Source organism: Salvelinus namaycush, chromosome 5 (assembly GCF_016432855.1).
Source record: "Salvelinus namaycush isolate Seneca chromosome 5, SaNama_1.0, whole genome shotgun sequence".
In the NCBI taxonomy this organism is placed as follows: domain Eukaryota; kingdom Metazoa; phylum Chordata; class Actinopteri; order Salmoniformes; family Salmonidae; genus Salvelinus; species Salvelinus namaycush.
In genome coordinates this window covers 47,298,453-47,311,470 of record NC_052311.1, presented here as the reverse complement: position 1 = coordinate 47,311,470, position 13,018 = coordinate 47,298,453, and the positions used below count along the sequence as shown (strand labels likewise).

The 13,018-nt window shown below is 42.4% G+C and overlaps 1 protein-coding gene across 1 annotated transcript; it reads left to right on the top strand.

The window, feature by feature from the left end:
* The first annotated feature begins 1,284 nt into the window (after nucleotides 1-1,284).
* On the top strand, nucleotides 1,285-11,715 carry psmc4 (proteasome 26S subunit, ATPase 4). The gene is made up of 10 exons (XM_038994264.1): nucleotides 1,285-1,343; nucleotides 2,065-2,163; nucleotides 5,189-5,375; nucleotides 7,166-7,312; nucleotides 7,469-7,672; nucleotides 7,828-7,995; nucleotides 10,044-10,120; nucleotides 10,389-10,557; nucleotides 10,972-11,027; nucleotides 11,240-11,715. The coding sequence occupies exons 1-10, from the start codon at nucleotides 1,308-1,310 to the stop codon at nucleotides 11,351-11,353; spliced, it is 1,257 nt and encodes a 418-aa protein (XP_038850192.1). The 5' UTR covers nucleotides 1,285-1,307; the 3' UTR covers nucleotides 11,354-11,715.
* Nucleotides 11,716-13,018: the final 1,303 nt, after the last annotated feature.

Genomic DNA, 13,018 nt, shown 5'->3' with positions numbered 1-13,018 from the left:
ATGAATTAATCATGAATAATGTAAATCATACAAATATAACTTGTCCCTGTAAGCAAGTATATAAGAGAACTCATGGGACTGCCCCGACAGAGCTCCTGACAGACTTGGTGCATTAAGTTTGTTGGAACCTCTCAAGCTTGCTGATAATAAAGAATTATTTAAAATTTACTCAGAGTGTCCCTGTGTTGAATTTCCACAACAAACCTTAAGGCCCTATGTTCCTAGAAGGTTCTTTAAGGAACCTTTTTAAAAGGTTCTCAGGGAAAAGGTTCCACTGGTGTTGCAATCTGAGGAACGCCTAAAGGTGCCTCCAGGAACCTTTTCATTTTAGAGCCCTCAAACCAAACTCTGGACCTCGAAGCCAGTTCCCCATGCATTGTTTACATTGTTCCCCTCTAATCAGGGACTGATTTAGACCTGGGACACCAGATGTGTGCAATTAATTATCAGGTATAACAGAAAACCAGCAGGATTCGGACCTCGTAGGGTAAGAGTTTAGTACCGCTGTTTAGAGTATACTGTTTGCTCAATACATTTTGATAACTAAAAGACTAATTGAGGGCCTTTCTGACTGTAGGCAATGCGATTTAAAACAATCCACATCTTATTTATTTCAAAGACGCTAATGACCCTCTGTGGCCAAATCATGCTTTCTGGTGTAGTAGCCTATTTTGAATGATTTTATTTGTTTCTGTATAGACAGGAGTAGGCTAATTAGGCTATATAATTTTGGCAATTTTAATTCAATTGACTTTATTGGAAGCTTAGCCTATGTGGGACAGTGATCCATTGAAAACAACTGAATGTCGTTGTAATAGATTTGGTATAAAGCATCATCTGTGGACAGATTTAATACAAGACAAAAATGAAAAGCAATGCAACAGAGGAAAGATGCAACAGACTATGCAGCAGCAGTAGTCATACAGCCTATTATAGCCACCAGCTAACTGGCAGGAAATACACAAACCTCACCTATTGAACGTCACTGTCAACATAATTTGCCAAACTGTTCTGTACATAAAACTAGGATTCTGCTAAAGAGAGCGTGAGCAGTCATTCACCTGCTATCCATCATATCTATCATCAGTATTCATAGTGATGTGAGGGTGTTTGCTTACTATATCAGATTGAGGCAAGGTTTAGAAAACAAATTACTCCGAAGATCACAAAACATTGTATTTGTGGAGCAATCTCTCAATTCATTTGCATTTGTTGATAATGCTTGTCCACAGAAACTTCATTACCCATGAATCCCACAAATGTCGCTTGGGTCCTTACGTAGAACGTCACATGATAGGGAATTCAACATGGAGGACATTGGAGTAACTGTTGAAAAAATTCAGGTATGATTCATTTTGACTGGGTACATTTTCACCGTTGTTTTTGGTTATACGAAACTTGAAAAAGTATAGACAACTTAAAACGTACTATCTTTAATCTAAAGTGTTCTTTGAATACATTTAATTCGTCCGTCATCCAACTAAACGTGCCAATTCATTCACGGCACTGTAAATGCTCTGTCATGTAAGCTAACATGCTATCTCAACTGGAAAGCTAGGCAACTTTAGCATTTTGGTGTAGCTACGTTAGCTGACATCTGCCTTGGCTAATAATTAACAATAAGGCATTTAGAAAAGGCTAACGTAAACATTACATTAGGCTCAGTCATATCCAATCTAATTCGGTTGTTATCTGACTTGTTAACTTAGCTAGCTAACCTTAGCTGCCGGCCGTTGACTTGTGTTATTTTGTTTGTTGTAGCTTCAAGCTTACCAATACTACACTCACAACATTAATAGCTAACGTTACCTACCGCAGTAACGTACTTATCCTTTACGGAACGGCACTGAAACAATGTCGTGGACTGAAATATCTTCCGCTCCTCTCACTTTTTCTATCGGTCATCACTCACCCAGCATTAGGCAAGTAAATTAACAAGCTAGCTAGCAACACCACAAACAGTTAGCTAGTAGTTAACATTTGCTACAGCGTTTTCACATGTTTGGGGTTATGCTTACAACGTAGCATTTGTGTAAATGCTTGTGTTGTCTTATGTCTACACAGGACGAAGTGCCTGCCATGCTGAACTCAAGACCCCAGACGGGGCTTTCTTTCTTGGCCCCAGAACCAGAAGATCTTGAAGACCTTTACAGCAGATATAAGGTCCGTACTTGGAACAGCTTCTGTCTGTCTATGCTTGACTGTTGAGGTCTATTTCTGTAAGCACAACAAGAATAGCAATTTAAATCATACAGGCCCTTTCTGTGATTTCTTCAATCACAGTAAAGATGTTAACTGTTACAGTGCCTAGAGAAAGTATTCACACCCCTTGACTTTTTCCACATTTTGTTGTTACAGCCTGAATTTAAAATTGATTAAATATTGCTTTTTTTGGGTTCTCTGGCCTACACCCAATACCAGGAATTACATTTTGAGTTTTTTAAACAAATTAATAAAAAATGAAAAGCTGAAATGTATTGAGTCATGTATTCAACCCCTATGTTATGGCAAGCCTAAATAAGTTCTGAAGTAAAAATGTGCTTAAGTTGCATGGACTCTCACTGTGCAATAATAGTGTTTATCAGGAATTCTGAATGACTGTACCCCACACACAATTATCTGTAAGGTCCCTCAGTTGAGCAGTGAATTTCAAACACAGATTCAACCACAAAGACCAGGGAGGATTTACAATGCCTTGCACAGAAGGGAACATATTGTAGATAAACAAATGCGGACATTGAATACCCCTTTCAGCAAGGTGAAGTTATTAATTACACTTTAGATGGTGCAACAATACACCCAGCCACTACAAAGATGCAGGCGTCCTTCCTAACTCAGTTGCCGGAGAGGAAGGAAACCGCTCAGGTATTTCACCATGAGACCAATGGTGACATTAAAACAGTTAGAGTTGAAGGCTGTGATAGGAGAAAACTGAGGATGGATCAACAATGGTGTTATTACTCCACAGTACTAGCCTAATTTACAGAGTGAAAACAAGAGAGAATGTACAGAATAAAAATACTCCAAAGCAGCATCCTGTTTGCAACAAGGCACTGAAGTAATACTGCAAAAAATGTGTCAAATCAATTACCTTATTCCTGAAAACAAATTTATGTTTGGGGCAAATACAACACAGTACCACTCTCTGTATTTTCAAGTATAGTGATGGCTGCATCATGTTATGGGTATGCTTGTAATCGTGAAGGACTGGGGAGTTTTTCAGGATAAAAAAATATGTGGAATAAAGCTAAGCACAGGCAAAATCCTAGAGGAAACCTGGTTAAATCTATTTTCCACTAGATACTGGGAGATTAATTCACCTTTCAGCAGGACTATAACCTAAAACACAAGGCCAAATCTACACTGGAGTTGCTTACCAAGAAGACAGTGAATGTTCCTGAGTGGCCGAGTTACAGTTTTGACTTAAATATATGGCAAGACCTGAAAACAGTTGTCTAGCAAGGATTTGACAGAGCTTGAAGAATAAAAAAGAAATAAAAAATGGCAAATGTTGCACAATCCAGGTGTGGAAAGCTTTTAGAGACTAACACAGAAAGACTCACAGCTGTAATCACTGCCAAATTTGCTTTTACAAAGTATTAACTCAATGGTGTGAATACTTACAGAAATATAACATTGACATATTTCATTTTCAATATTTGCAAACATTTTAATGAAAGTTTTCACTTTTATTATTGGGTTATGAAGGTAGATTGTTGAGAAAAAACATTTAATCAATTTTGAATTCAGACAAAATGTGGAATAAGTCTAAGGGTATGAATACTTTCTGAAGGCACTATTTCAATCAAATTTATTTATAAAGCCCTTTTTACATAAGCAGATGTCACAAAGTGCTATACAGAAAACCAGCCTAGACGGCAAGCAATGCAGATGTAGAAGCACAGTGGCTCAGAAAAACTCAATAGAAAGGCAGGAACATAGGAAGAAACCGAGAGGAACCATGCTCTGAGGGGTGGCCCGTGCCGGGTGGAGATTGTAACAGTACATGGCCAAGATGTTCATAGATGACCAGCAGGGTCATATAATAATAATCACAGTGGTTGTACAGGGTGCAACATGTCAGCACCTAAGGAGTAAATGTCAGTTGGCATTTCATAGCCGATCATTCAGAGTTGGAGACAGCAGGTGCGGTAGAGAAAGAGAGTTGAAAACAGCAGGTCTGGGACAAGGTAGCACGTCCGGTGAACAGGTCAGGGTTCCATAGCCGCAGGCGGAACAGTTGAAACTGGAGCAGCAGCACGACCAGGTGGACTGGGGACAGCAAGGAGTCCTGAGGCATGGACCTAGGGCTCAAGTCCTCAGAGAGAGCATACATACTAAATTCACACAGGACACTGGATAAGACGGGAGAAATACTGCAGATATACAGACTGACCCTAGCCCCCCGACACAAACTATTGCAGCATAAATACTGGAGGCTGAGACAGGAGGGGTCGGGAGACACTGTGGCTCCGTCCGACGATACCCCCGGACAGAGCCAACCAGGCAGGATATAACCCCACCCACTTTGCCGAAGCACAGCCCTCACACCACTAGTGGGATATCTTCAAACCACCAACTTACTATCCTGAGACAAGGACGAGTATAGCTCACAAAGATCTCCCCCACGGCACGAACCTCGAGGGGTTGCCATCCCAGACAGGAAGATCACGTCAGTGACTCAAGTGACGCACCCCTCCTAGGGACGGCATGGAAGAGCACCAGTAAGCCAGTGCCTCAGCCCCCGTAATAGTGTTAGAGGCAGAGAATTCCAGTGGAGAGAGGGGAACCGGCCAGGAGGAGACAGCAAGGGCGGTTTGTCGCTCCAGTGCCTTTCCGTTCACCTTGTATTTGTATTTAAACAAAGCAGCAGCTTCTCTTCCTGGGGTCCAGCAAAATTAAGGCAGTTTATACAATTTAAAAAAAATGTACAATACATTCACAGATTTCACAACACACTGTCTGGCCGCAGGCCCCTACTCCACCACTACCACATATCTACAGTACTAAATCCATGTGTATGTTATTGTGTGCGTGTGCATGTGCCTGTGCACATGCATATTAGCCCTAGCCTTAACAGGAAGCCAGTGTAGAGGAGTAATGATTAAAACAAATTGGTTCACCGGGATTCATCAACAAACATACATTCTCCATGACACCGTTCCCACCCTCTCCTTTACTATTGTAGAAGCTGCAGCAGGAGCTGGAGTTTCTGGAGGTGCAGGAGGAGTACATCAAAGATGAACAGAAGAACCTGAAGAAGGAGTTCCTCCATGCCCAGGAGGAGGTCAAGAGGATACAGAGTATCCCCCTGGTCATCGGCCAGTTCCTGGAGGCTGTGGACCAAAACACAGCCATCGTGGGCTCCACCACAGGTACAGTATTTTTACTCTTGTCTGTCCTCACATAGATTGTGTAGGTAAGCCTCTGGTTGTTGCCTCCAGAGACTGGAGACTTGAGTCCGAGTCGATATATCGGTCCGATTATTGGCCCTTTTCTAGTCTATCGGCCCTTCTCTATCGGTTTTGCCGATAGTCCCGCTGCATAGCAATACTGCTGCTATGCCAGCCGCCACTCACTGCCTGAGCCACGAGCACTGCACAATGCTGATGAATGTCTAACTGGGAAAATCAGCAGCAGCAGCGGTAAGCTAGCTCATCCTCCAACAGAAAAGTGCAATTTTGAGAAACGGATGAATTGACACAGTGACCAAGAATGCAGATGTGCTTCCCTGAGACGGTTTTCTGGCAGTTTGTGCAGAAATTCTTCGGTTGTGTAAACCCACGGATGCATCAGCTGTCCGGGTGGCTGGTATCAGACAATCACACAGGTGATGAAGCTGGATGTGGAGGTCCTAGGCTGGCATGGTTACACGCGGTCTGCGGTTGTGACGCCGGTTGGACGTACTGCCAAATTCTCAAAAATGACATTCAAGGTGGCTTATTGTAGAGAAATAAACATTCAATTATCTGGAAACAGCTCTTGTGGACATTCCTGCAGTCAGCATGCCAATTTCCCCATCCCTCAACTTGAGATGGCTGTTTAATCAGCTTCTTGATATTCCACACCTGTCAGGTGGATGGATTATCTTGGCAAAAGATAAATGCTCACTAACAGGGATGTAAACAAATTTGTGCATACATTTGAGAGAAATAACTTTTTGTGCATATGGAATATTTCTGGGATCTTTTATTTCAGCTCATGATACATGGGACTAACAGTGTATTTATCATAGTAGCAGTAAACAGCAGCAAGTGATATGAGCGATGCAGAGATGTGAAAGGGAGCGGAGTTACAGCCTCGCTCTATCCAAATGTAGCAATAGAATCACATTATAACCCGCCCATTTCTTGACAGATAGCTGGAATAGCCAATTGAGTTGTTTCAAATTTCATCCTGAGTTCTTCAGAGAATATTTTTTTCCCGATCCCGAGAAATAACAAATACTAGTTTCGTAAACATCCGTGATCACAAATCATAACGTTTCGTATGTCCCATTTGCATTAAATAGATATTTTATTATCTCAAACTAACAGCAGTGCCTATATGATGTCATTCCATACAGGCGTGACATGCTGGCATGAAACTTTCATGCGAATATTGTTGGTCACTTGGCTAATATACTCTAAGTCCAAAATGAAGGGCAAACAGATTGTCATCTTTAGCACCATAGACTCTACTGACCAGCCAAAACAAGCTCAATAACTCAATGCATGCACACACTTCTATTGAATATGGATTCACCTGTATTGTGAGTATGCCTATGACATCTTAATTTACCATTCAAATACAATTACTATTATGTTATTTAGTTTGGTTAAAAACAAAGTCAATTAAAATTGATGTATTATTGCATACATGGCTGTCTTTGGGAAATTTTATGATATTGTATATCTGCCTAAAATATCAGCCAACTGCCATCTTTGACCCCTAAAAAATCCATATCGTTCATTCTCTAATAGCCACACCCATAAGCACCCATATTTTGCACAGTAACACCAATGCCTCATTCTTACTGTAATGCTAAACATGTGGCTCTAATATTCACTAATGACATTTCCCCCTCTTTCCCTGTGCCACCCTTTTTCTCTGCTTCTCTCTGTCCACCCACTTTTCTGTCTTTGTCCACCCCCTTCTCTGTCACCCCCTTTTCTCCTTCACTCAGGCTCAAACTATTATGTGCGTATCCTAAGCACCATCGACAGAGAGCTGCTGAAGCCCAATGCGTCGGTGGCCCTGCACAAGCACAGCAATGCCCTGGTGGACGTGCTCCCCCCAGAGGCTGACAGCAGCATCATGATGCTCACATCAGGTACACATGCACACTATTCTACCCCCTGGTATACAAATCCCTTTGTAATATATATTGCACAGTCATGAGTGGAACAAACATGCATTCATGCGTGCTTACATACATTCCACGCATATTCCACTCATTGATACCATTTTCCTGTATCTCTCCGTGCAGACCAAAAGCCGGATGTGATGTATGCTGACATCGGAGGGATGGATATCCAGAAGCAGGAAGTGAGGGAAGCAGTGGAGCTTCCACTCACACACTTTGAGCTTTACAAACAGATTGGCATTGACCCGCCCAGGGGGGTTCTGATGTATGGGCCTCCTGGCTGTGGGAAGACCATGCTGGCCAAGGCTGTGGCTCACCACACAACAGGTAGGCCATTCACCATGTTCACCATTATCTATAGGATGCACAGGTGATTAGACAATGTAATTTTTTTGGTAGCAAAAAATTGTCATGTTACCATATCAGTATTTGTTTTTTGACCAATGCATATGATTTGATATCTTGGTCTCTCTCTCTCTCAGCGGCGTTCATCCGCGTGGTAGGCTCCGAGTTTGTGCAGAAGTACCTGGGCGAGGGCCCCCGCATGGTGCGTGACGTCTTCCGGCTGGCCAAGGAAAACGCCCCCGCCATCATCTTCATCGATGAGATCGATGCCATCGCTACCAAGCGTTTTGATGCACAGACTGGAGGTATGAGCCATTGTGTACCTTTTAAAATCAGCTGCACAGAATAGGCTATGGAATGGACTGGTCTTTGGCTAATCACCAGCATTGCACATTGCAACCAAATCCAATAAGACAAGCAAAATAGAGCAGATTTACAGATTGGCATTCCTGATATCAAATGTCTCTACCTGTGATCTTCAGGGTTCTCACAAGGTGCTTAAAGTACTTGAATTTGGTACTCTGAAATTCAAGTACTGGAAAACCTTGAAAATCTGACATTTTTTCAAGTTGGTACTTGAAAAGTACTTGGAATTAAGAGGGCCTCCCGAGTGTCACACAACCGGCTGTGATCGGGAGTCCCATAGGGCTGCTCACAATTGGCCTAGCGTTGTCCGGGTTAGGGGAGGGTTTGACGGTGGGGGGGTTTACTTGTCTCATTGCGCTCTAGTGACTCCTTGTGGTGGGCCGGGCTCCTGCAGGCTGACCTCAGACGGTGTATCCTCCGACACATTGGTGCTTCTGGGTTAAGTGGGCTGGTGTAAGAAGCGCAGTTTGGCGGGTTATGTTTCGGAGGACGCATGACTCGACCTTCGCCTCCCAAGCCTGTTGGGGAGTTGCAGAGATGAGACCAGATCGAAATTGGGGAGAAAAGGGGGTTAAAATATATATATTTAATTGATAGGAGAACAGATAATGATCAAATGTGTTTATGAAAAATATTATAATGTATTGGTCTTGCGAATTAATTTCCAGACAGACTACAGAGTTGTATTTCCTCACATGTTTCACGCTGTGGTTGCCAGGGGAGCTTGCTCATTCCATCCACACTGCCACTCATCCAGGCAGGTACAGAACTGACTGATTAGGCGCCGCCAAACATCACTTCGATGGCTAGAATGCTGGGAAAATGTTGATTCAAGCCTGCCTTTTGTGCATATGGAACATTTCTGGGATCTTTTATTTCAGCTCATGAAACATGGGACCAATCCTTTACATGTTGCGTTTTATATATTTTTTCAATATAGTTTACCCACCTTTTTTACCACTACATCACTGGACCCAACCAACCGACACCATGTAAGGTGCAAAAAATGCGTCAGACTTTGACATTGCGAGCACGGGTAAATCGGCCCTGAAGAGCCACATAAAGGGGTAAAGACACAACACTGTATTCTGCACTGGTGCCAGTTCTACATTGTGACTTTTTCTCTGCCATGACCTCTAGAGCTTTTTTTGCCAATCGCCTCATTCACAGGACGCAAGCGATATTCCGTACTGACTTACGTATGGAGTGAAACAATGCGTTATTGAGTAGAACTTGTAAGGTAGTGATGAATACTAAGTTGTTTTTTAGGTTGTGGTGATATACTGCCATCTGGTGGCGACTAGAAACAATTGAGTAGTATGAAATATTACGAATTGATGGTCCTTAAAAATAAATATTAGTGCTTGGAAAAATTACTTAAGTCATTGAATTTGACTTGCCACTGTCTGTACGAACCCTGGAACTTGTCATGCCAACACACATTCTAGCTGTTTACATTGCAGTATTTCAATCAAACAATGTTGAAATCAGCCTCAACTAAGCAGGTGAAACATGTTTCTGTAAAGGCCCCCTAGTTGCTGTGAGTGTTAGCTAGGCTATGGTTTATCCTTGGCCCAGATGGAGACACAAGGACACATGACCATGGTCCGTCAGCTTATCAAGAGCAATGGGGAAATAAATAACCTTCATATTTTTGTGTGGCCAAGTGATTTGTTTTGACTGCCACCACCATAGTTAGATAGGTTTTTAAGGACAGGGTAGTTGCAGTTAACTTCAGGTTAGAGTTGGGAATCGGAATTTACCCACAAAACAGAACTACCTGTAAATATGGCAGTAAATGTCATCATTGTTTAAAGCATCCAGGCAAACAGATTCACAGAGATCCACAATAGAGACAAACTTGGTTGTGGCCTTATTATCTTGAGTGGGATTGATTATTAGGACTGAAAATAAGACCAAGCAGTTAATGGTGTGGTTGAACCCTGAAATTGGTAATCCCTCATTGTATTATCTCCTTCCCAAACAGCTGACAGGGAGGTGCAGAGGATTCTGCTGGAGCTTCTCAACCAAATGGATGGCTTTGACCAGACCGTTAACGTCAAGGTGAGCTTTGCCTCTGTGACATACTTTGCCTCTGTGACATACTGTCTAGGGCTTATTGTATGTTGTAGTCTCATTAATGCAGCTAGCCTGTGACCTTGTGTGTCACATTGAGAATATGTAAAAAATAACATAAAATAAAAATGTAGCCGCACTTAAGCTAAACCTATACAGTGAGTGATGTACTACTATGGGTCTTAAAGCCTCTGGTTAAGCCTTTGTCATATGACTTCCTGCCTCTGTCTGACCCACCTGTTTGTTCCCTTGTCAGGTGATTATGGCCACCAACAGGGCCGACACCCTGGACCCCGCCCTCCTGCGCCCGGGCCGTCTGGACAGAAAGATTGAGTTCCCACTACCTGACCGCCGGCAGAAACGCCTGGTCTTCTCCACCATCACCAGCAAGATGAACCTCTCTGAGGAGGTGGACCTGGAGGACTGTATCCTTATTATGCCCTACCCACAAGTCTCTCATGACGTGTGTGTGTTAATGGGTGCAGGTGTGTGTTGTATTAACTTTCTATCAATGTGTCAAGAAAAAACTAGCAGCATCATGCAATATTTTCCTTCTCAGAACAAGGCAAAGGAGCACAAATCCTTTTCTGTTTCCGGTTCATTGTGTGCTTTAAGTTTTCATTAAATATTTACCTCCTTGAATACAGCTCTGATCTGGAACAATATTCTAACTTAAAGGTCAAATGAACCATGACTTTAGTACTCTACCTGAATGCCTTCTTTGTATAGTCTAATGCACTTTCCCATACCGTCCCTTGGTTGCTAAGTAACCGAAAGAATACTACATTGTTCAGTGTCGTATGAGTTTGTATTTGCGATTGTCCTTAACCAGTGTGTAGATGTGGCCAGACCAGACAAGATCTCCGGAGCAGACATCAACTCTATCTGCCAGGAGGTGAGTGGGACCCCGTGCTGTTGGGAGGAATTCTTCCATGGGGCGTCAACCTACTCCAAAAGACTCAATGTCAAAGAGTAGCAAGTTATTGCGTTCGCTAACTCTTGTTCCAAAGAAAGCTAAATATCCCCTGTTACATCACCTGTTGTCGGTGTGAGAACTGGAAACGCTCTGATAAATGTGCTTATAATTCTTTCATTCCTCTCACTCAGGCTGGCATGCTGGCTGTCCGTGAAAATAGGTACATCGTCCTGGCCAAGGACTTTGAGAAGGCCTACAAGACTGTTATCAAGAAGGATGAGCAGGAGCATGAGTTCTACAAGTAGAAAGTAACCTCACCCCCCCCTTCCCCCTAAAAAAAGAAAAAGGCATTTAGACACAAATTTTGTGATTTGTGTGTGTTTGTATCTACTACCGTGTCCATTTGTGGTTTCACAGACTCTAACATTGACCTTGGACTGAATTTTGCTTTATTTACTAAAGGGCCATTGTCAACTCAGGGGCTGTGATTCTAAACTTGAACACACACATAGTGAATGGAGGGTCTTTTTATGTGCTCTGCAGGTTCTTAAGTATGTTTTACTTGACTGTAGCTAGTATAATGGCCTGGAGTTTGTACCTGTAATGTACTCACTGATAAAACAGTACACTAAAAAAAAAGTTTTCCATAAAAATGTTTTAAAAAGTATGCATAGGCTGTCTTTATTTTTCACACGGACTGAAATATATTGGTTTAAAGTCTAGTGATGTGACAAGACAAACACACTAACGTGCCCAGGGTCATCTGCAGTGGTAGCCATACATTTGATAGATAAACTGACTGTTGGTCATAGATCCTCTACTCTCGCTTGGCACGCCGTTCCTAGTCAGTCTAGACAGACAGGCACCACTGATACGGGGTCCTCCGTAAGAGGGGACATGGCGGCGTCTCTGCCTCCCGCTTTCCCTCTCTCTCTCTGGGTCTGCCCATGAGTCAAAGCAGTTCAGCCTCAGGTTCAAGTTCAGCCTTACACCACAAGGGGAGAAAGGCTTTCTGTTAGTCAGTCAAGCTCTCTGGAGATAGTAAATGTCTATCAAGGGCAAGATTTTGGTTTAGATAGTAAAAGGCCCCTCATACAGTATATCAAATGGAATAGTACCCACTTGTGTCCCAATGGGAAACTGTTGGGCAGGTGGTCAGTGACTGGGTCAAAGTAGTTGGTGTAGAGGGGCATGGTTGCAGACTCCAGGTCCTGTGACAGCTTGGCGAAGATTGGTCCCAGGTCATGGTTTGGTAGTATCCTTTGACCCGGGCAGAGACTGCGCCACATTGCTGATACTACAGCATCCAAGGTGGACTGGGGCTTCCAGGGATGGAACGGAGGACGGTGAGGTGGAAGCTTGGACATTCTGAAGAAAGCTTTGGACAACCAAATTAAAATGTGTCTGTGTGATCACTAATGGCCATAACTATTTATTTGTCCATAACTACAGTTTGAAGATCAATCCATCACCTTAAAGTGCCATGTAGTTTGTCAGATTATTAGAAATATATTTAGCTTAGATATGTTACTGATCATGAAAAGGCAATTCATTTCGGTAACAGCTTCATTGCCTTTGTTTAACTGCTGCCAGTGGACCAGTAACTTAACCTACATTTAACAACTACCCAGTCCTCTAACTTTGAATACTGAAGTACTGAGTGGGAAAATAATTCCTTACCTTTTAAATAAATACGACTGTGTTGAAATATGGCAAAAAGTCAGTACTTTGGCTTAGACTGCAATTTGTTTACACTTGATTTTCAACAGAGATGAGTGATGCACCATTCTAGAATCTAGAACACATCTATTACAATAGAATATTTTATTTTCGCCCAGCTTGGGTGTACCATTTGGTATAAAATCGATATTTTCTTAAAGTACAATTACTACATAAAAGCACAACTCAGAACGTGTACGAAAGATACAGTAGTAGGTCTAAATAAACAAAAGTAGTTTGTATTACACAAT